Source organism: Carassius gibelio, chromosome A2, assembly GCF_023724105.1.
Source record: "Carassius gibelio isolate Cgi1373 ecotype wild population from Czech Republic chromosome A2, carGib1.2-hapl.c, whole genome shotgun sequence".
NCBI classification, from domain to species: domain Eukaryota; kingdom Metazoa; phylum Chordata; class Actinopteri; order Cypriniformes; family Cyprinidae; genus Carassius; species Carassius gibelio.
The window spans coordinates 9,051,553-9,074,797 of record NC_068372.1 but is presented as its reverse complement, the minus strand read 5'-3'; the positions used below and the strand labels follow the sequence as shown (position 1 = coordinate 9,074,797).

The 23,245-nt window shown below is 35.4% G+C and overlaps 2 protein-coding genes across 3 annotated transcripts in view; one reads left to right on the top strand and one right to left on the bottom strand.

The window, feature by feature from the left end:
- Positions 1 to 11,278, bottom strand: part of LOC128025942 (GPI-anchor transamidase) — a 39,737-nt gene extending 28,459 nt beyond the window's left edge. The window contains exons 1-9 of the mRNA XM_052612578.1: positions 11,121 to 11,278; positions 9,053 to 9,106; positions 8,071 to 8,162; positions 7,649 to 7,784; positions 7,048 to 7,159; positions 6,870 to 6,966; positions 4,478 to 4,595; positions 2,556 to 2,666; positions 418 to 590 (exon numbers count right to left, since the gene is read on the bottom strand). Coding sequence (XP_052468538.1) covers positions 418 to 590; positions 2,556 to 2,666; positions 4,478 to 4,595; positions 6,870 to 6,966; positions 7,048 to 7,159; positions 7,649 to 7,784; positions 8,071 to 8,162; positions 9,053 to 9,106; positions 11,121 to 11,204 — 977 coding nt within the window. The 5' untranslated portion in view covers positions 11,205 to 11,278. The remainder of the gene's footprint in view (positions 1 to 417; positions 591 to 2,555; positions 2,667 to 4,477; positions 4,596 to 6,869; positions 6,967 to 7,047; positions 7,160 to 7,648; positions 7,785 to 8,070; positions 8,163 to 9,052; positions 9,107 to 11,120) is intronic.
- A 993-nt stretch (positions 11,279 to 12,271) lies between these two features.
- The window catches only part of LOC128025844 (adenylate kinase isoenzyme 5), a 147,555-nt gene continuing 136,581 nt past the window's right edge, over positions 12,272 to 23,245 (top strand). The window contains exons 1-5 of one of the 2 annotated variants that reach the window (XM_052612408.1): positions 12,272 to 12,630; positions 13,670 to 13,823; positions 14,237 to 14,404; positions 16,872 to 17,044; positions 21,313 to 21,426. In XM_052612408.1, the coding sequence (XP_052468368.1) occupies positions 12,571 to 12,630; positions 13,670 to 13,823; positions 14,237 to 14,404; positions 16,872 to 17,044; positions 21,313 to 21,426 (669 nt within the window). In that variant the 5' untranslated portion in view covers positions 12,272 to 12,570. Of the gene's footprint in view, positions 12,631 to 13,669; positions 13,857 to 14,236; positions 14,405 to 16,871; positions 17,045 to 21,312; positions 21,427 to 23,245 lie in introns of both variants that reach the window. The other variant, XM_052612403.1, reaches the window with a different exon arrangement.

Genomic DNA, 23,245 nt, shown 5'->3' with positions numbered 1-23,245 from the left:
ATACTGTGGCTGAAACTGGCTTTCATAATTGAATGTCCATAAAGCGATATATACCGTATTTTTCGGACTATAAGTCGCACCTGAGTATAAGTCGAATCAGTCCAAAAATACGTCATGATGAGGAAAAAACATATATAAGTCGCACTGGACTATAAGTCGCATTTATTTAGAACCATGTTTTCTCTTGGCTCATTTCTCTGGGTTCATGTCAAATTAATTTTGATAAATAAGTCGCACCTGACTATAAGTCGCAGGACCAGCCAAACTATGAAAAAAAAGTGCGACTTATAGTCCGGAAAATATGGTACATATATATAAACACCAAAAGGGCTAATTAACTCAATTTACTACAGAAGATTCACTGCATTTTCCAAGGAAACTCAAGATCATTTAGAGACTAACAGCTTCTTTACTTGCCTCTTTATTGGCGGTTCTACAGGGGACGTCAGATTGATAGTATCCTTGGTGATCTCCACTTTGCGGACACTTCCGAAAAAGTCAGTGATGAGGACGCTCCCCGGATCCCTCTGGAACAGGTCAGTTCGGTGACCCGGAGTGGACACACACTGACTCTGCGGGCACACCTTAAACTGAAACAAACACACAACTATCAGTCAAATGAGACTGAGACACACAAACAAAGAGATTAATTATGGGTTGCCAAGTTCTAAGAGCGCATTCATTCCCAAATGGATTTGCAGTTTAATAGAACTGCAAGCTGTCAGAAATGAACACAAAAGAAAAAAGAACAAGAATTACCATTTAAATAACATCTGTTCCCACACATCCAGATATGGAAAGTGCAGGAAAGTGTCATTAAACTTGTGAATTCTTATGAAAACGGACTCTGAAAATTAATGAAAATCGGTTTGAAAATGAAACATGGACATGAAAATGTAATCAGTAACAGCTGTTTAAACTGGGATGATCGATCATAGAGGTTTTCAAAAAAACATGAAACCAATGAAATTAAAATGTTGCATACATTCCATCCTAAACAATTAAACATTTGTTTATTTATGTACAGAGTTACGGTTAGGTTTAGGTCATTATCTAAACATTTAATAAATCTAAATTTGGGACTTTTGACTCTTAATCCACCCTACGCTCTAAATCATCCTTTTTACTATGACCTCAGGATGCAATATTTTAAGAACCAATCCTGTCCAGCTGGAATGAGGTGTGTGTGGGGGGAAGGAGGGGGTCGACATTAAATTGCATTCACAGTTCATTTTTTTTCTTCCCCAATGTGATATATTTCAATGAATATTCCAAAACTGAACATTGAATGAGATTCAATAATGTCTGATTTTATTCACTGGGAAATGATTGGATTGTGAAAAGTGGACTTTCTGTATCAGAATGGATCCAGACTTGAATGCGGGTTTGCAGTTGATTGCGGAAAGAATGGACATTTTTTGACCTGCTGGGAGCTGAGATCATGACTGGGGAATGGAGACATATTTTTCCCCTCTGGAATAGAGTGAACATATGAATAATGCACAATAAGACCAATAATGTGGACTAAGATTTTTGATTGAACAGGAACATGTGCAGACGTATATCAGCTAACAATAACGACCGCAATATAAAATAATAGAAAACACAGAAATATAAAACAGTTTTAAAATGATACAAACCTACCTAATCAGGATCATTTAATACAATTATCAAAAACATCAAGAAGAGCTCGTTTGAAAATGTTTGATGAATGAAAGCATTTGAGAATAAAAGCAACAACTAAATGGTAATTTAAAAAAAAAACGACAACAAAAAACAACAACATTTGGATTAAAGACAAAGTAGTTTTGTAAATTACTGACTATTTGAATGTTAATGAAAAGAAAAAGCAGCTTTTAATGAAAACATCACCATCCAGCAATTCTAATTAACATCAACAGTTTAATAATATTAATAATAATGATAATAATGATAATAAAAACATAAACATTTAACATCTAACCCTTTAAAATTTAGTCCTGCAATGGCAAAGCTGATGCAGCACAGTGAAAGCCAGAAAGAAATTTCACAATCTCTCTGACGACAGTGAAAGAGAGATCATTCATGAGAGTTCAAGTGCTCCTTTTCCATCAACATTAACACCTCTCTCTTTCTCCCATGGGAAATCAATGATAACGTTGCTAATCCAGTAGAATGGAGAGAGAGCGAGAGAAGAGCATGGGGAACAAAACAGCACCAGAAAAGAGGCTGTTGTTGGACCCGTTTGATCTAGGAAGCACTGTGCCAAGCAGAGAGGATGTGGAGGGCAGGAGAGATCAAAATGGATTGTGGGAGTTGGTGGGACTCCAACCACACAGATGAATGGAAGAGAAACTCAAGCTCAGCCAGGTCTTCAGAGAAAAGGTCTCCCTCCTGACTGTTTCAAAGCTGTCTGACCTACACCTGTATTAGCCACTCTGTTTAAAGTGACCTGTGGTCCACTAAGGCTGTTCTTTTCATCTGAGGCGACAGGACGTCTTTGTGATGGATGCTTTTTAAGTTCAGTTCGTACCAGAGGAATTATAAACAGGCACCACACACACACACACTCTTACCAGATCGTTCATGTTGGCCTGGCTAGCGGGGTGGACTTCCTCCAGGAACTCCAGTAAGTAGAAGGTGTACTTGTCCATCAAATGCACTCCTATTCCCAAGTCTGGCTGATGCTGTATGGATAAAACAAAACAGGAGAACCAACTCCAATTTCATATCCTCTCCTAATAATTTAAAATCTTTATTAACTATAACAGTTTAGGGCTTTCTAGGGAGTCATGGTGTACAGATTTAGAGTCTAGTTAAGTGTACTGTAGCGTGTTCACCAAGTCCAATGTAACTAGATAAAACTATATAAAATATTTGCAATACATTTTTTTAATGTAATTTAAAAATCCCATATTTTGTCATTTTGTCATTTTTATATACATACACAGTACAGACCAAAAGTTTGGAAACATTACTATTTTTAATGTTTTTGAAATAAGTTTCTTCTGCTCATGAAGCCTGCATTTATTTGATCAAAAATACAGAAAAAATAATTGTTTTTTTTATTTATTATACTTTAAATTATCATTTATTTATGTGATGCAAAGCTGAATTTTTAGGATCATTATCACATGATCCTTTAGAAATTATTCTAATATGATGATTCATTGTCAAAGTTGGAAACAGTTCTGCTGCTTAATATTTTTTCAGAACACGTGATACTTTCTTAGGATACTTTGATGAATAAAAAGTAAAAAAAAAAAAGTTTTTAAAATATAAATATTTTGTAATAACAATATACACTACTTGTCAGTAATTTGGGGTCAGTAATTTTTTTCTTGTTAATAAAATCAATACTTTTATTCAGCAAGGATGTGTTAAATTGATAAAACGTTTTTTCTTTTTGAATAAATGCAGTTCTTTTTAACTTTTTATTCATCAAATATATTAGACAGCAGAACTGTTTCCAACACTCATAATGAATCAGAATATTAGATTATTTAGTTCAGAATATTAAATTATCATGTGATAGACTGGATGTTACATGTGACACTGAAGGCTGGAGTAATGATGCGGAAAATGATGCTTTATATATATATATATATATATATATATATATATATATAATTTTATCTCGTCAAAGTTTATTCTTTTTCACATATTTTGTCAAATTTTGAAACATTCAAAAATGTGTAAACATGTATTAAAGCATGTATTAAACATAAATATGTATTAAAAAAAATACTGTACATATTGTTCTGCCTCATTTTATTACACTAGACCAAATAGTAATAAACCATTCAGAATAAGTTTTGACAAGATTAAGAATCCTTAACAAGATTATCAATGCTCACATAGCTGGTCAGATTAAACATTTTAGACACACTTCCATTCAAAGGTTTGAGGTCGGTAAAATTTGTATTTTTTTGTTTTTGAATGACTTCATTTATTTGAGCAAAAATACAGTAAAAACTGTAATTTCATTCTAATTGACTTTAAATGTGATATCTTCCAGTCTTCAGTGACACATGATCCGTCAGAAATCATTCTGATCCTAATTCTAATATGTTGATTTGGCGATCAAGATACAGTTATTATTGTCAGTGCTGAAAAAGGCTGAGATGCTGAATATTTCTGTGGGAACGGAGATATTTTTTTTCAGCATTCTTTGACAAACAAAAAGTTCAAAGGAACTGCATTTATTTTTTCTCCATTATAAATGCCTTTACAGTCACTTTTTATTAATTTAATGCATCCTTGCTTAACAAAAGTATTCATTCATTTATTTTATAAAGATGCTTAATTATTCAAAGCAGTTAGCACTCGTTACACATTATCCTCGATGCTTGTTTGGTTTGTTCCCAGACCTCATCATGGTCTATTTAAACTCCAAAAACCTTGTTATCTATGATTTTTATGTCAATGATTTTCAAAGGTTTTGCAGAACAGCTTCAGCTAAATGTTAACTGTCAGGTGTGCAGAAGGTTAAACTCACAGAGAGCGAGTCCTCTCCCACTTGGCTGCTGGCCAGGGCCATGAGGTTGGGCGAGTAAAACCTCTCGTACATGGAGGCCCCCTGGCACGTGTCTATGATGAACAACAACTCGTTGTACCTGCAAAGAAAGGAGGCCGTTTTAGAGCCGGTGGATACTTGGCAGTTTGAAATGATTTTCCTTCTATAACATTGCAATCTAATGTTGTTTAGAATTAAAGCCGGTGGTGAAGTAAGAATAGCCAGATCTGACCTCCAGCACAGGGAACAAGGCTCTGTGAGCAACGTTCACTACACGACCAACACAGCGCTCACTGCAAGCCGTTGCCACGGTAACAAAGAACTCAAAGAATGCTCCATTCACAAAATAAAACATATAATAAAAATTAGAAACCACTTCTGGCCATCTCTGACTAGCGAGAGAGAGAGAGAATGAGAATGAGAAGGCTTGGAATCACACGAGAACATAAGATGTAATGAGGGGAGCAATCACGCACAATAGGGGCTTTACTAATTTATTGGATCAAGCCTGCAATTACCACATTGACAGGCACAAAACATCCTTTGCTGTAGTCCTCGACAGGAAGAGAAGAAGCTCTCATTGCACCTAACTCTAGCCTCCCACAATATTTACACAGTGCTCGAACCTAAACAGCTTATTAGAGCATTTATAACACACAATTAATACGTTAGGCAGCTGCAGCACTTCAGCCGTGTGCTGTACATCAACACTGTGTCCAGGAGCCACACGATGAAGGCTAGACTGCAGATTTTATGTTGTGCTTTGATGTCATTTGATGTGCGTTTTGGGATTTGTTTTGGTCAGTTTCTGCAATGCAATCTCTGCAGTAAGTATTAAACTGAATGAATACATTTGCTGATACGACAGGAACTGTGACATTGCTTATATTCAGCGGTTGAATAAGCATTCAATGAACATTTATACAGAGTAACTTAAGTACTTTTATTTTTCCTCCTCCAATGAAAAGAGTTTCAAAAGAAACCAAGCCGCTACTAAATGAATCTGTCTGTTGAGTGCTAATAAAGATAGTTGTTGGTTTATTCCTGAATAAATCAGGGATGAACCTACAGTGCATGAGGATATAGGGAAAAATTCAACCTAGATCCTGTATGTGTGTGCGTGTGTGCGCGTGTGTGTGTATACAGTACAGACCAAAAGTTTGGAAACATTACTATTTTTTATGTTTTTGAAAGAGGTTTCTTCTGTTCATCAAGCCTGCATTTATTTGATCAAAAATACAGAAAAACAATAAAATTGTGAAATATTATTACAACTTAAAATAATAGTTTTCTATTTGAATATATATAAAAAAAAATGTATTCCTGTGATGCAAAGCTGAATTTTCAGCATCATTACTCCATTCAGTGTCACATGTAACATCCAGTCTATCACATGATCATTTAGAAATCATTCTAATATTCTGATTTATTATGAGTGTTGGAAACAGTTCTGCAGTCTAATATATTTGATGAATAAAAGGTTAAATAGAACTGCATTTATTCAAAAAAAAAAAAATTCTAATAATATATTTTCTTTACTATCACTTTTTATCAATTTAACACATCCTTGCTGAATAAAAGTATTGATTTTATTTAAAAAGAATAAAGAAAAACAATTACTGACCCAAAATTACTGACCAGTAGTGTATATTGTTATTACAAAATATTTATATTATAAAAACATAGCTTCTTTTTTTTTTCACATGTTCTGAAAAAAAAAATTAAGCAGCAGAACTGTTTCAAACTTTGACAATGAATCATCATAGAATAATTTCTAAAGAATCATGTGATAATGATCCTAAAAATTTAGCTTTGCATTACAGAAATAAATGAAATATAATACATTTAAAAACAATTATTTTAAATTGTAATAATATATCACAACATTAAAAAATGTTCTGTATTTTTAATCAAATAAATGCAGGCTTGATGAGCAGAAGAAACTTCTTTCAAAAACATTAAAAATAGTAATGTTTCCAAACTTTTGGTCTGTACTGTATATATATTATTATTATTATTTTATTTTTTTTTTTTTTTACTAACTAAATTATTGTTATTGTTAATTATTTTTTTAAATCATACTAACAATTAATATTATTATTTAGTAATAATAACAACAACACATTTTCATCCAAATCATCTTACAGTACACTTGTTATAGTGGCAGTCTCCCTGTCACAACCCAAAGTTAAGTGGCTCTGTCAAGGGTATAACAGTGATATCGATGGATAGAGGGTGGGATTCAAACCTATAACCATTCGTTCACCAGGACAGATCTTTCACCACAACACTGAGATTGTCATAAATCAAACTTATGTGATAAATCATGATGCTACAGTTACTGTGTGTCCACTGCATCTCTTTCAACAATTACCTTCTCTTTTGCCACATCTGCTCAAAAGCATCAGCCAGCTCCATGTTGCTGATCTCCTCAGAGTCCTGAAACTTCAGGAAGCCGTTTCCACCGTGACCTGTGGAAACAGAGACCCACAGATTCAGAAAAAGAAGAAGAAATGCAGAAAAGCCAGTAATGAGGCTGTTACCGGTCTGACCTGTCAGGTAGATGAGAATGTTGCTGCGGTCGTCGGAAAGCAGACGTTTGGATCGAGGGGTGCTGAGGGGGAGACGCCCTGTCAGGACTCGCAGGAAATTCTCTACTGTGACCTGGAAAACAAAAAAGACATGCTTTTAAAATAAGACCTGCCACAGTAAGTGTATAGTCTTGATTTGGGTCTCAAAAATAATTCTGAATAAATAAATAATTCAGTAGTTCCTGTGGCTCAAGTGGTAGAGCGTTGCCTTTGCAGCGCAAGGTTGTTGGTTCGATTCCCAGGGAACAATGGTTAGGTACAAAATGTTAGCCTGAATGCACTGTAAGTCACTTTGGATAAAAGCATCTGCTAAATGCATACATTTAAAAATGACTGACTGTCCTTAAGTGAGTAATTGGTTATTAAAAAAAAAAAAAAGAAAACAATCATTCAGGACACATCACTATTGTATGCTGCTGAAAGACAAGAAATCGTTGATTCTGCTTTGACTGCGTTTAGAAATATTTTAATTAAGTTGAAACTTTTTCTTGTGCTGAAACAGAACAAGCCTTACTGGCATCTAATATTAGTGATATTAGTTTAAAACCAAAAGCCGCTTCACCTCATATCCGCGGTAATCCACCTCCACGTCATCTCCATACACGTTCAGCTCCATGTTCTTATGACTGAACACAGTGGCTGGCTTGGGGTTTCTATAGTTACAGGCCATATCATCGGCTAGCATCAGCACAATGTGACTGGGAAAGAAGGGCAAACACATCTAATCAGAGCAGACAGGAACACAAATATCACTGCCTCGTTGAGACAAAAGAACAGCTATCTCTGGAGAAAACAGATATTTTCTCAATTTTTCTCCACATTTAAACAATATGTCACTGTGTAATGAGGATGCCAGGAGGAAAAAATTGTTGATATACAACAGTTTGGTCCAATGGTATATTATCATTCAACAGGCCACTGTTTTTTTACAAGTGTCTAGAGAAGATGCTTTAAAGCATAATTGAAGTAAATGAGTAAGTTTACCTGTCTGGAATGCCTAGTCTCTTTACACTTCTGTAAACCGACAGCGTGTTCGCCACATGCCGATAATTAAACCAGAATCTAGACGTGCAGACCTAGACATAAACATGTTTATTAACTTCAAAAAACATGGAAAAAAAAGTAGCATTTAAGAAAACATGTTGGCAAGTTAGAATTCAAAAAACATTATGAAACCATGTTATACCTCTAAATTACCTTTTCTTCTTCTTTTCTATTATTGCTATTATATGCAAGTACAATATATATCTATATGTAACCTTAATTACATTAAAGCTAACCAGCAATAAATGCCTGCGTTAACTTAAAAACTAAACAGCATTAACCAAACGTCTGAGCCATCTTCTTCTCCTATTTAGACTGAATCTATTTTTATTTTACCTTTTGTTTAGTAATAGTAGTAGTGATGTTATGACTTCAACTTTTAAGTTTAAGTTAATTAATATAATGTGTATATTTTATTCAGCTTTATTTTAATTATCAAAAATAATAATATAGTTTTAATTAACAATGTCAATACTGACTGCAACACAGTGGTTCTTAAACAGTGGGTTAGAGCCCACTAGGGGGCCTCAGCAAACTTCTAAGGGGGACACGAGATAAAATAAAACATGCATTTAAATAGGTGAAGAAGAAAAACTATACTACTACTATACAACTTTACGACTGTTTCAAATAAAAATGGAGTCTTATTTTAAAAATGTGAATTCTAAACCTGGAAAACTCATCATGTATATGAATAAATTCACATATTTCTATACATTTTATACAAATATACTTCTTACTAGTTATGCCAAGCTCTACTTTAAAATTTATTCTACGTTGTCACAGGATAAATGTAATTTACAATGTTGAGCATTTGAAAATTAATTGCTTATCATATGTTGTTGTCTTGTTAGCAACAAAAGTACACATTTAGGAATTTATTCATTATGAATCCTTATAAATTCTCAAAATTCAAACTTACCAGGACTGCCCAGTTGTTGGTGTGGCCACTGCTGAAAAACTGTCCAGCTTTGCTCTAAAAAAAAACACAATTCTATAATAATGGTGTACAAAAACCATTTGAAACATTTGATACCAATTCGATTTCAGACATTGTGGGTCCTTAATGCAGACTAATAATGCATTCATAATTTAATCAAACTCTCTAAAGAAGTACAAAATGTGAAAATTGTCTCTTTCAGATAAATCCATGGGCAAAAGAAAAGTAAATGGAGACCATACATTCAGTCTTTGTCCATTTTAGCTACCGTATGGAAGCTTATGAAAGCCACTTACATTAAGTAATATGATGGCAAAGTGTTAACAGCACAAATTGCCTTCACGTGTACTGAATGAATGCTGTATGCACTTTATAGAGAAAAATTACAAGTAATGAAATGACTGCTTTGAGATGCATTTGCACATAAAACTTCATGCCCAGGTTTTGAACCAGTGAAGCTTTAAAACTAGTTAGACAAAGAAAACAAAAATTAAAACATTAACATAAGAAAACATATAATTTTACATCCTTTAAAAAAAGAGTTCTTACTATGAAAATATTTAAAATAATATATCCAAGTGGGAAATTAATTTAACAATGAAATGTGTCATAGTTTAAATTGATATAAAATGTTAATAGTTGAACTTAAAGGGTTATTTCACCCAAAATTGGAAATTAGGCTGCGTTTTACTCACCCTCAAGTAATCCTAGGTGTACATGACTTTCTTCTTTCAGACGAATCCAGACGGAGTTATATTAAAAATTGTCTTCGATCTTTCAAGCTCTTTCATTGCAGTCAGCGGGTGTTGCATTGCTTCAGTCCAAAAGAAGTTAAATAAAAAACACCCTTCCATGAAAAAAAAAGTGTCTCACTTGGCTCCGGGGAGTGAACAAAGGCCTCCTTTAGCTACTGCGTTTTTGTAAGAAAAATATCCATATTCAAAACGTAATTATCACATGAATCTAGTTTGCGCTCACTGTTGTAAACGAAGCACGTTTAGAAGTGACGCAAACAGAAACACAACAGAGAGATCAAAACAAAACAACGGTCACTAATTAGAAATACAAAACTAGGATTTATAAAGAAGAATGACGGAGGATTTCATTCCAAACAAGAGGAGACTGGTTTTCCCCTGCTAAAGTAAGGAAAAGCTTCTTTTGATGGAGCTTTGAATAGCCAGGACAATTTTTAATATAACTCCGACTGGATTCATCTGAAAGAAGGAAGTCATATACATCTAGGATGCCTCAGGGGTGAGCAAAACACAGCCTTATTTCCATTTTTGGGTATATTATTCCTTTAAGTCATTTCATAATTATTTCTACTGTCTCTGAAATGGGTTAAAGTGTACTGTTGTATCTATTGATGATTTACACATTTTACAGTATTTTACATATTATATCAATATATTTGTTTCAATTAAGAACATTTAAAATATATAATAAAGAATATACAGGTATGATAGCAGGAAATTGGCGAAACAGATTTGGTAAACGCCCCAGTGTATATTTGTGTTTCCGCTCTGGAGAACATCTCTGCAGACCTCGCACTTTAACTCGATGTAAATTAGTGGTTCATTGATTACAAAGAAACTTTGTGAGTTCGCTATGAAGTAAGTGACAAATTATTGTAGATTATAATGGAAGGGCTTTATGTGCACTTTCTAGATGAAATATAATCTGTTCAGATTTCAAATAAAAGGTTTGTTTTCTCTTTTCATCTGAACAGAAAACTGTGAGACGAGATAATGAGTACTGAAAATGCCTAAAGAAATACATTTGATCTGATCACATGTGATGTTTAGAACATACTGGCCAGCATAATGTAACACACAGGCTGTGATTCAAAAACCTAGCAAGCTCCCTAATGTTACTGTTTTTGGCCATCACAGGCGTTACATGTATGTGCGTGCTTATATATAAAAAATCGGAATGAACACAGCCATAAAATAACATAACAGACATTTTAACATCAGCTACTACTGAAAGCTTAATTCCATTCAATGAAACAAAGAAACGTTTTACAACAGCTATGAATAAAGACACTTACCTCAACATAATTACTGTATCCATGTGGTATGAAAACAAGCAAATTAATAAGTGCAAATACTGCAATTAAATTGTAATAATCCATTTTGTTTTGTCATCGGTTTAGTGACAGGCTAGATTTGCAACTGCAACCAGGAAGCGTTTAACTTCCGGTTTGATTAAAAGTCCCATTTTCCGAAATAAAAGTCATATCTCTGCTCAGATATTTACATGTAGCAAATAAAACGGAGGACATGAATATATGATGATGCATTACATTTTTATAAATAACTGTTTTCTCAGAAACCCATAAATTTATGGGTATCCAACAACTGTGGTACCGTTTACTGTTTTTTTTACTGAGTTATTATGAACTTTTAATAGGGAACAGACCTTAAGCAGATTGTTTTCTGTATTATTCTCTTTTCCCCTACCAACAAATTAATCAGATAAATTCCGTGAGTATTCCAACAAAGGCTTATGCAGATTAATCTGAAACTGGCTCTTTGTTTATATTTAAGACTTTTCAGATGGACAGATGGAAGGCTAAAAATGTCAAAATCCAGCATGAAACATTTGGTGCCTTTGTGACACTTACTGTGAAAATGATGTCAGGGGTTACTCCACACACACACTAGTTATATAGGCCAGTGTAGGTTTTTATTAGTCTCACTGATGAAATATTAAACTCATCAATGATTCATTAAATTATTATTATTATTACTATTTTATTTTTATTATTATTATTTTTTTATCTGCAGTGAGCATATTTTGTCGTTATTTTTTTAAAAAGCATTGTATTTAGGACAATGATTATTTTTTCAGCTCTATTAATTCATTCATAAATTATTTTGATAATTAGATTTAAGATACTAGATTTAAGAGATTTTAATACAAAACGTATAATTAAAAGGCTGCAATTCCATTAGTAGTTTTTTGTTGTTGTTGTTGTTGTTGTATTAATTCATAATAAACTATTATTATCTGACAACATTTTGTCTTCCAAATCAATACATAGGATGCCGTTACCAACATCTTATCTTGTTGTCATGTGGCAGTTGTAACATAAATCAGGAAATTATATCATATAAATAATAAAATCGTTAATATAAATCGTTTCCTCCTGAACTCCAGAGACGCGCATCAGTCTTCTGGACGCGCGCATCCGCCGGACTAACACACACTTGAGTCACTCCATCAGCGCGCGGGCAGCGTACAGGTGTATCGCGCTGTGTTGGCGGTTTCAAACACTGAAGAGAGCTACTAGACCAAGACCAAAACTAGAGGAGAGCTTAGAAGCAGCATGTAACAGGCTCAGCAGTTTACTGAGAGCGTCGCTGTCTCCGTCCACCTAGTTTAGTAGGCACTTGGAGAATGCGTTAAGATCGCAACAACATCGCGGATTCGTGAAGCTGCAACAGAATACCTTCTACGCTCAACGCAAAAGGATCGATAGTTTTCCAAAAACAGATATGAACACCAACGATGCGAAGGAATATCTCTCCAGGAGAGAGATACCTCAACTGTTTGAGGTGAGCATTTGCGTGTGTGAACTTTTTGTTCGAGTGAATCCTAAAGAAGATGTTTCCACATCAGCTGTTACAAATGAAGAATAACATGAAGTTAGGCTACTTGCATAGAAACATAATCAGTAAACCAATGTTGGTTCGGTATATTTACAGTTATGAAAAGGTTATGGATATGATTAAAGTTGATTCATAATTAAAAAAAAAAGGTAATGATTCATTTAAAGGTACGTGTATGTGGGGTACTGAGGGTTGTAAATAATGCAAACTTGAGTTGCTGAGTGTTGCATCAGATTAGATTATATGGAAATGATCGAGGTTTATGTATGTGTTTATAGTCGGTAGTGTATGCGCGTCTTTACGCACAAAGCTGAAAATGACCGTCGATCGTGTCTGAAATGCGGGTCAACATTGCTGATTGTCCGTCGTTGTTTGTTATGGTAGGCGAGCTGTCAGTAACCTACACATGCTTATCAGAGTCAAGTCTGATAAGAAATAACAGGATATAATAAGATAATTTAATGACTGTTTTCAGTCACCTATATTATTGTTTCGTAAACAACATCATTTTGGAGTCAATACCTCTTTTTAAACTGTTGGTACTTATAGGAGCGCAATGGCAAAAATTCCCTTTTACTCAGAGTTTGGGCCGGCTTGGGTTGGAATATCCTGGGCATATGATGAGGGTAATGATTTCCAGTAGGGTATTTGCATTAAATATATAGGAAAGTGTATATTTTAGGTGCTTTCACTCTGCACAGTTTGTTTATAACCATTTTAATCACCCTTTGCCTTCTCTAGTTCATTTTAAACAACCCTTATGTGTAAAAAAAAAATGTTTTCAATGTGTAGTCGCTAAAGGGTGTCATGCATAACAATTATAAAATAATGAGCAAAAAATCTGTTAAAGCTTAAAAGTAATTTAAAATGGTTTCACACTGCAATATACCAGCTTCCCATTAAATGCTGGATTCATTTATTGCTACTATCGTAGTTATGTTATTCTACTGACTGATTCTATTCTGATTTGTCACTTGTTTCTCAGAGTCTGCTGACTGGTCTGATGTACTACCGACCGGATGACCCCGTAGACTACCTAGAGACCTGCCTTAAGAAGGTGAGGGAGCTCGGCGGGACTGACCAAGTTCGGTGGGACACGTTCGTTGGACAGGAGAAGAAGTCGTTACCGCCTCTCAATGGTGGGCAGTCACGTCGATCTTTTTTCCGCAATGGTGAGTAGGAGGTGTTGTCATCAGCCAGTGCAGCTCCAAATTGTAGGCAATGCTGAAATTCATGCAAACTAGAACAGGCCACTGCTGTGTAGTGGTGTATTGCACAGCAGGCTCATGATTCATTATTTGGGTGTTGTTAGAGCATGGCAACCATCGGTAGAGGTTTTCATTTCTTTGTGCTGGGCAACATTGTTCTACCCACCTCGAGGCAATACGAAAAGGCAAATGAATGCAAAGTACCTTTACAGTAAAACAATGAGTTTGTCATTTAATCAGAGCATGTTTTTTCAATGATATACTATCATGGGATTTCCTTTTGCAATATATTGTTGCGGATATCAGAAGCTCTTATGATTAACTATTTGCATTCTTCCATACAGTTCTCCCGGACAGTCCCAATTTCCCCTATCGGAGATATGAGCGCCTCCCACCCATCAACCAGTTTTCCATTGAGAGTGACTCAGACTTGTCTGAGACAGCTGAGCTCATAGAGGAATATGAAGTGTTTGACCCATCTAGACCCAGACCCAAAGTCATCCTCATTATAGGTAAGCTCAAAGACTGGGTACTTCATCACAGATGCCAGGCTAATGGAGAGGAACGGGCTGGTGTTTGTGTGCGTGCACTTTTTATGTTGGAATTTGTATGAAAATACACTGCCATTCAATATTTTTTTCCCTTCAAGTATTAAGCAATCAATGCTTTATTTCAGTAAGAATGCATTAAATTGATCAAAAGTAATAGAAAATTGTAATCTTAAAAAATGTATTTACATTTAAATAAATGCATTTTAATTTACTTTCAAAGAATCCTAAAAGTTTTATAATTTTGATAATGCTAATAATAAGAGACCAAATATGCATATTACGATGATTTCTGTTACTTTAAATTGTTATAACAATATTTTACAATATGACAGTTTTTATTGTACCTTTGATCAAATAAATGCAGCCTTCGTGAGCATAAGAGACTAAAAAAAAAATCTTACATTCCAATCTTTTGATTCTATAGTGTGTGATAAAACAATAGATGACAAAGTGACATAAGTAACTCCCACTCACTTGTTTATTATTATTATATAAAAAAAAATTGTGACTAAAAGAAGATGACCATCTGATCAGCCCAAAGTGGTTCAGTTATGCCATTTGCAGTGATCATGAATAAAGTGATACAAAAATTAATTGTCTATTAAATGTCCGATATTGTCTAAGAATATTTAATTATGCATGCTTACTTATATTTTTGCTTTTAGATTGCCATTTTCATTATTTTATTCTAACTTATAGTTGCAGTTAATAAAGTAGGATAAAGACAATACATTTTGAAAATCCAACTTTATTTAAATGTTATGCTTAAATTATCTTGTAAAGGTTACAAAGCTTTATTTATTTTTTTATTTTATTTTTTTGCCATTTTAATATTGGCCATAACATGAAATTAAAATTTTAATATTATTAAACTAATATTCCACAGGTACAGCATTGGACTAAAGTAACTGAGTGTTCGTTTCAAATGGTTGTGTTTGTGGTTAAATTAAAATTCAAGTAAGGTTTATTTAAGAGCAACACTATTGACTTTCCTGTTATGCATGCAGTAACACACTGATGTAATAAATGATGTTATCATGAAATCAGAGACCATCCCCTCATCAAAATCCAATTACATGTGTTCACTGGGGTTGTCTTTGAGATGGCTACCTGCTGTAAACAGGATCGCTGAGTGCTAGGGATGCTATAGTTCAGACAGAGCTATCGTTGTACACTTCCCTCCTGCCTTATCAGACTTCCCTGAACAGCATGCAAGTCTCTTTAAGTTGACTGATGTAATTTGTGAGGGAAACGTTATCTGTGCAGAATGTAACCAACAAGCAAATCTTATTGAGATATTAGCTCTAGCTCAGTAAATGTTTCCCAATGCTGCACGGCTTGCTATTTTGTTTACCATATTTTCCGGACTATAAGTCACACTTTTTTCATAGTTTGGCTGGTCCTGCGACCTATAGTCAGGTGCGACCTATTTATAAAAATTAAATTAATTTTACATGAACCGAGAGAAATGAACCAATAGAAAACATTACCGTCTCCAGCCACGAGAGGGCGCTCTGTGCTGCTCAGTGCTCCTGTAGTCTACCACTGAAAACATAGAGCGCCCTCTGGCGGCTGTAGACGGTAATGTTTTCTCTTGGTGCTTGGTTCTAAATAAATGCGACTTATAGTCCAGTGTGACTTATATATGTTTTTTCCTCATCATGACGTATTTTTGGACTGATGCGACTTATACTCAGGTGCGACTTATAGTCCGAAAAATACGGTATGTGTTTTAATACTGTTTCTTATAGTGGTCAACTAATATTGATAACCAATGCCTGTAGTTTGTTGGGCATTCAGTCCATAATATGCATTGGTGTAGGTAGAATTTTTTTATTATGTGATGTTTATTAATATTATTTATTGTTGTACAGCAATTACTTCTATTCCTAGAATTTCCTGGTGTTTAGTCCAACAGCAATCGGGCTGCTTATTGTTTTGTTCACTCCGATTGTCTGTGTTGGAACAGACAGACCATCAGTCTGTATATTAGTGGTGTGGATGTTTCAGTGACTCTTTCTGCAGGGTACATTGTTTCGCCTATAGTAACTGTCTATAAGTCAATGAATTATTCATTCAACAGATTTATGAAAACTTTGTTCAGAAGCAAAACAACTGACTGTCTGTATGAGGGAGTAATTGAATTATTCACTTAATCAATCCGTTTAAACCACTGATTCATTCTGGAGCATAACAAGTGGAAACTGTTTTCTTTGACAGAGCAAAAATAGATGAGCTGTCTAAAATTACTCAACATTAATGGTATATAAAAGCAATATGGAATTACGTTATGTGTCTGAATATCACAGCATCTTGCATATGGCTACATTTATTCAAAATATGCTTTTCTGGAGTGTCTGCATATATGTGGGTGTCTGTGAGTGAGTCAGTATGGGTTCATAAGTCTCATCACTATCTTCTCTAACAGGTGGCCCGGGCAGCGGTAAAGGTACACAGTGTCTGAAGATTGCTGAGCGTTACGGCTTTGAATATGTCTCAGTGGGTGAGCTGCTCAGGAAGAAGATGATCCATAATGCCACCAGCAACAGGAAATGGAGTCTGATTGCCAGGATCATTACCAATGGAGAACTGGCACCACAGGTATGTACATGAAGTCAGAATGTCAGAGAATATAAAGGTCAAAAACACATGCCAGTAATTAAATATGTCAATAAATAGGACATAGCTGGACTAACACACACACACCTAGAATTTGGTTTACTAAAAATCAACAGTGGTCAAAATAGGAATTGTTGAACTGTCAAAACTAGAATGTTATGCTTCTAAGTTTGTTTGATTCTTATTTTTGAAGTCTTCCTATTTATCATTAACGCATCAAAGACTGACCCATTTTTAGAATCACAAATGCAAGTTTATCTATGCGAAGACAGTGATCAAATGCACATAACATTTATTTTTACTTTAACATTCAACACTGTGAAGAGTTGGGGGGGGGGGGGGGAGCCGTGGGAACGGAGCGAGGCCTGTGGAGTGATAGGGAAATGAGCAACAACTGCTCCACTCACCGTTCTCGAATCCCACGGAGGAGATTGGAAGGATACAAAAGAGGAGCGATGACAGTGAAGACAAAATAAAGCCCTCTGTCGTCGCTCCTCTTTTGTATCCTGGCTTGTAGCTCTTTTGACATGGCTCCCAACTAGCTATTTCCAGAGTTCATTTCTTACTTTTACGACTGAAGTGTCTGTTATTGAAGTGACAATCTCAGTTTGGTGAAAGTAACTCAAGGGCTTGCTGCATTTCTTTGGTCTGTATATATTACCAGATCTAACAATAAGACCACTTCCTAACTTCCGTCTCTATAACAACATACCCACACTCCCTTTCCTGCGTATTAACTTTCCATTTGGGAACTGAGCACAGAAGTGTGGAGCTGGAAATGAGGGCACCACATTTAAGCGAGGAGGCTTTTGAAAGAGAAACAGAAGATAAGAGCTCCTACTGGGTGATGATTCCCAGAAGAACTCCACAAATACTTTGTACATTTCTAGGAGAGGCAGTGTATCTGCAAAGATTATTAACTAGAGGATAAAATGGTCAACCCTTGTCATTTAATCCTTAGCTGCATTAAATACAGCATTGTACTGAGACAAAAGTCGAGTTGAGCTTCTGTCAGGGAAATAAAGCCACCTTCCACTAATGACTTCCTGGATTAGAGACGCAAAGGAGAGTAGGAGACTTTTCCCAGACTATAAAAGGGAATGTATAAGAGTAAATGTTTCAGTGTCATAAGATACACCTGTACAAATCAGACATGGATTGTATCATGAGAAAGCTTTATTTCAAAACTCAAAATGTTCTCACTATTGCAAAACTTGGTTGAAAGTAAGGTACCGAATCATCAGACCAAACACATTTACACAATGCCCATTCAGCGTTCAGCAACTTTGCCCATCCACTCTCAGTAAAGTAATAAGCAGGAAGCAATTATAGATGCTATCAGACGTTGCACTACAAATAATTCTCATCCATCATTTTGATGGACTGGGTTGTAAATTCTCTGTGACATTGTATTTTTATTCGTCAGTGAAATATAATGTGTTGTTTATATCAGTCTTGCCAAGCACTGTGTCGCTGGTTCTTGCATGTTTTTTTTTTTTTTATTCTTCTCTCACAGTGTGAATAAGACAACAATGACATGTCTCTCTAGGGCATTTATTTTCCACCCTTTTCTTCATTTCTATACACATCTCAGTAACACTTCTCAGTAAGATTGCATTAGTTGATTCAATAGTTAATATTTTACTGAATATGTCTAAACCAGAGAAAACAATATATCAGATATTGTATAGCTTCTTGCAGAATAATAGAAAACGTTTTTGCATTTGCCTTTGTAAATTGACAGCTAACTTCAGCTAATTCAACTTTTTCAGACACTATAAATTTTTGGTTCCCAGAAAAGACCAGGAACCTTTTTTATGTGAGTACAATGTTCCCTTCAGGTTTGGAGAATGTTTCCCTAATGTAAGAGTTAATTTAAGGTCATATAAATAAAACTTAAAAAAAAAAAAAAACTTTTGAAAATGTTTCATATCAGTTATTAGTTTGTCACACAAAAATCTAATTTCAACCTAGTTTAATTTAAATTAAGCTGAAGGTGGAAACTGTTGATCCTAATCAATATTATTGTTTTGGAACATGCTTGACTTAAACTATAAGTGTAAAATGTATAATATAATCCATTTAAAGGTTTCAGATTTTAAATAATTAAATTTGTCTTGATCTTTTGAGTAGAACCCCAACTCTATGCCATCATTGCGTTATAGGCCAGTTATGGATAAATTTAAACATTCAGAGCAATTTGTGTAAATGGTGCATGTACAAAGCAGTAAATATACTGTATGTTTACCTTTGATGCCACACAGACTTACATCATGCACTTGAATGTTGATTGCTGATACATGTACATGTACATGTACACAACAGGCAGAATAGAAAACTTTGCCAGTCTAACTGCTTTCTTGTGATGTAAATGAAACTTTTGGAGCTCCAGCTCTTTTTGCCCATACATTGAAAGTCAGTGGGGTCAAAAATAGCAGTGGACAGCACTGACCTTCATTATATGAACAAATAACTTAAAGGCATTTTTCAAAATACCTCTTCATTCTCTCATCTCTTTGCATTCTAAAAACGTCCTCTTCTTTGAACTGTGTCTGGATCACTTCAGATAGCGGTAAAAACAGTAAAAGAGTCATACAAATTATATAGTGGGCCACAAATTATGCCTGATGTAAGAGTTATTTTTAGAGCAATCTGGTACTGACGCTAGATCTCCTTCGTAAATGATGCCATCCACATCATTAGATTTGCTACGGTTGAATATATTCTCCCTCCAGCGGTTGGCAACATTGGCGCTGCGAAAATGCTGCTGCACTCCTCAATTACACCAGAAATCACCTATATGGAGTCAATTAGTGTGGGTTTTTAATTATGCAGTATAGTTTAATTGTAATGTTCATTACAACTTCCATTAGAAAAAAAAGAGTAATAATATGTTTTAAAAATAATTACCTCTGTCGTACAGATGCTTTAAGAAAATCATGGAATGTTCTGAAATGCTCTTGTGAATAATGGAATTATTTCCCTTGAAGTCCAACTCATCTGAGACATCATGTCACCAAATTTCATCCGAACCGATTCAGTATGCTTTTTAAAATAGTGCATAATAACAAAGCACATTTTATCCTAAACCTACCCGTCTCCTCCTCCTGGATCCTATTTCACCCCTAAACCTACCCGTCTCCTCCCCCTGGATCCTACTTCACCCCTAAACCTACCCGTCTCCTCCCCCTGGATCCTTCTTCACCCCTAAACCTACCCGTCTCCCCCCCCTGGATCCTTCTTCACCCCTAAACCTACCCGTCTCCTCCCCCTGGATCCTACTTCACCCCTAAACCTACCCGTCTCCTCCCCGTGGATCCTACTTCACCCCTAAACCTACCCGTCTCCTCCTCCTGGATCCTACTTCACCCCTAAACCTACCCGTCTCCTCCCCCTGGATCCTACTTCACCCCTAAACCTACCCGTCTCCTCCCCCTGGATCCTACTTCACCCCTAAACCTACCCGTCTCCTCCCCCTGGATCCTACTTCACCCCTAAACCTACCCGTCTCCTCCCCCTGGATCCTACTTCACCCCTAAACCTACCCGTCTCATCCCCCTGGATCCTACTTCACCCCTAAACCTACCCGTCTTCTCCGCCTGGATCCTACTTCACCCCTAAACCTACCCGTCTCCTCCCCCTGGATCCTACTTCACCCCTAAACCTACCCGTCTCTACCCCCTGGATCCTTCTTCACCCCTAAACCTACCCGTCTCCTCCCCCTGGATCCTACTTCACCCCTAAACCTACCCGTCTCCACTCCCTGGATCCTACTTCACCCCTAAACCTACCCATCTCCACCCCCTGGCTCAAATGGTTCCATTTACTCTTATAAATATTTTTGTTACAAAATGTAGTTAAATATTTCCTGTTACAAATTAGTACTTACACAAACCATCCTGAGGGTTCTTATGTATGTGTAGTTACAGAAATATTACAGCTGTGGATACTATGCACCAATGTGTACTTACACTGTGGTTACATACTACATACACATTTAGTTACTATGCAAGTAAACAGGTATTAGGGACACTTAATATAAAGTGGGACTAAAAGAACAAATAATTTACAATTTACAGTAAAAACACACACACACACACAAAATACTGATAATTGACATTATCTCAGATTTGAACTTTTTTTTCAATGAAATCTTATTTTCTTCTTACTAATGTAAATTTGGGTGTTATGTTATTTCTTATGTTATATATCTCATATTTTGACCTGAATATGTCATCCATGCCCATTAGGAAACAACCATAACTGAGATAAAGCAGAAGATCATGAAGATTCCAGACGCCAGTGGTATAGTTATAGATGGCTTCCCTCGAGATGTGGGACAAGCACTTTCTTTTGAGGACCAGGTGAGTGCTTTATAATACTGGTTCTTGCCAGAACAAGACTGTTACCTTGTGGATCCTCAAATGTGAAAAAAAGCATACAGTTATAAACTTCAGCTATAGATCCGAATTGAATATAGTAGTATGCAATGCAATTATGTGACTGCTTTTGACAAACCTGTGAAATGCTTATGAGAACCTCACTGCCTTCACAGTATTGATTTGGCTTCCACCAGTTTTTTGCCTCCAATTTGCATGAAGTTTAACTTTTCTCACATTTTTGACACATTTGTGTCATCACTCTCCTTCACTGTCATTTCCACAATCCCTTGTGTGAGATCTGCCATTCAGTTTATCTCCAGTGCTGGGTAGATTACTTATACATGTTAGTCAATTACTGATTCCAAATTGCGTGACAAAAAATTGAGTTAGTAACATAATCCATTACATTAGGTAATATAGTAAAATTACTTTTTGATTACTTTTAGATTACCTTTTACCTAAATCATCACATTGATTTAAATAGGATAGTCTTGTAACATATTGATATAAAATACAAAGTGAAAGAAAATATATTCCATTGCTTGTTATTAGCAATATGAAGTTTATTAAACATTGCATTACATCGAGGTTTCCCAAACCGGGGTTTGTGAAGGGACTGCAAGAGGTTTGTGAGTTTGAAAGGGTTCAGTTAACAAAAAAAGGAATCCCTGCATTACATGTAAATAAGAAATAACAAGAATTTTGACACATTTGTTGGCAGGTTTATTTGGTGAATTCAAATATGAAATTTAATTGTAAGCTTAGTGAACAGTTTTGAAGAATTTGATTTTTCATTTATTCATTCATTTACATTTATTCATTTAGCAGACGCTTTTATCCAAAGCGACTTACAGATGAAGACAGTGGAAGCAATCAAAAGCAACAAAAAGAGCAATGATATATAAGTACTATAACAAGTCTCAGTTAGGTTAACACAGTACACGTAGGATGGGTTTTTAACTAATATAATAAATAAAAAGAAAACAGATAGAAAAAAAAATAATAATAATAGAGCAAGCTAGTTAGAGGTCTTTACACATACACACACACATACATATCAGTGTTAATTTCGTTGACTAAATATTTTCGTCATTATTTTCGTCACGAATATATTTTTGCGGACGAAAACGAAACGAAAACTAAAAAAGAAGGCACTGATGGAGACTAAAACTATGACTAAATTGATTGACATTATCGTCAACGAATAAAGGACGAGACGAAAATAGACTGTGACGAAAATCAAATCAGCATACGGGAGAGATGCGAGGAATGAACAAAAGAACCGGCAAAACGGAACAGGCGAGACTGCGTGAGAGAAGAGAACCAATCAGAGCCTGACTTATTGAGACGTGAAGCGAAGGTTTTCAGTTTTTAAATGAGCTCCCGGGAAGACGGCATTCGAAGAGGTGATGTCTAAAAGAGCGACAAAATGTCCACAGCTCACTTCACGTTTGACGACGAACAAAACAAAACAAAGTGTAAAGCACGCGGAGCGCTCATTCGTGGCAAGAACACCACCAATTTGAAAAGACATTTACAGACGAGCCACCCGGACATTTTCTCAAATATAATTTCACAACGATGTTCTTTTGTTTATTGAGCTAAGCAAAATTGGAAGACTGCAGTGCGTAGATGTTGTAGCATTAAATATTACGAACTGAAAGTACTGTAAAATAGCCCCTTCTTCAAGTTAGATGAGAGCACAATACTAATACGTAATATTATGATACATACATTTGATTAATACTAATGTTTAGTATATTTTATAATGTTCTACTTGTTGACAATATCACAAATGTTT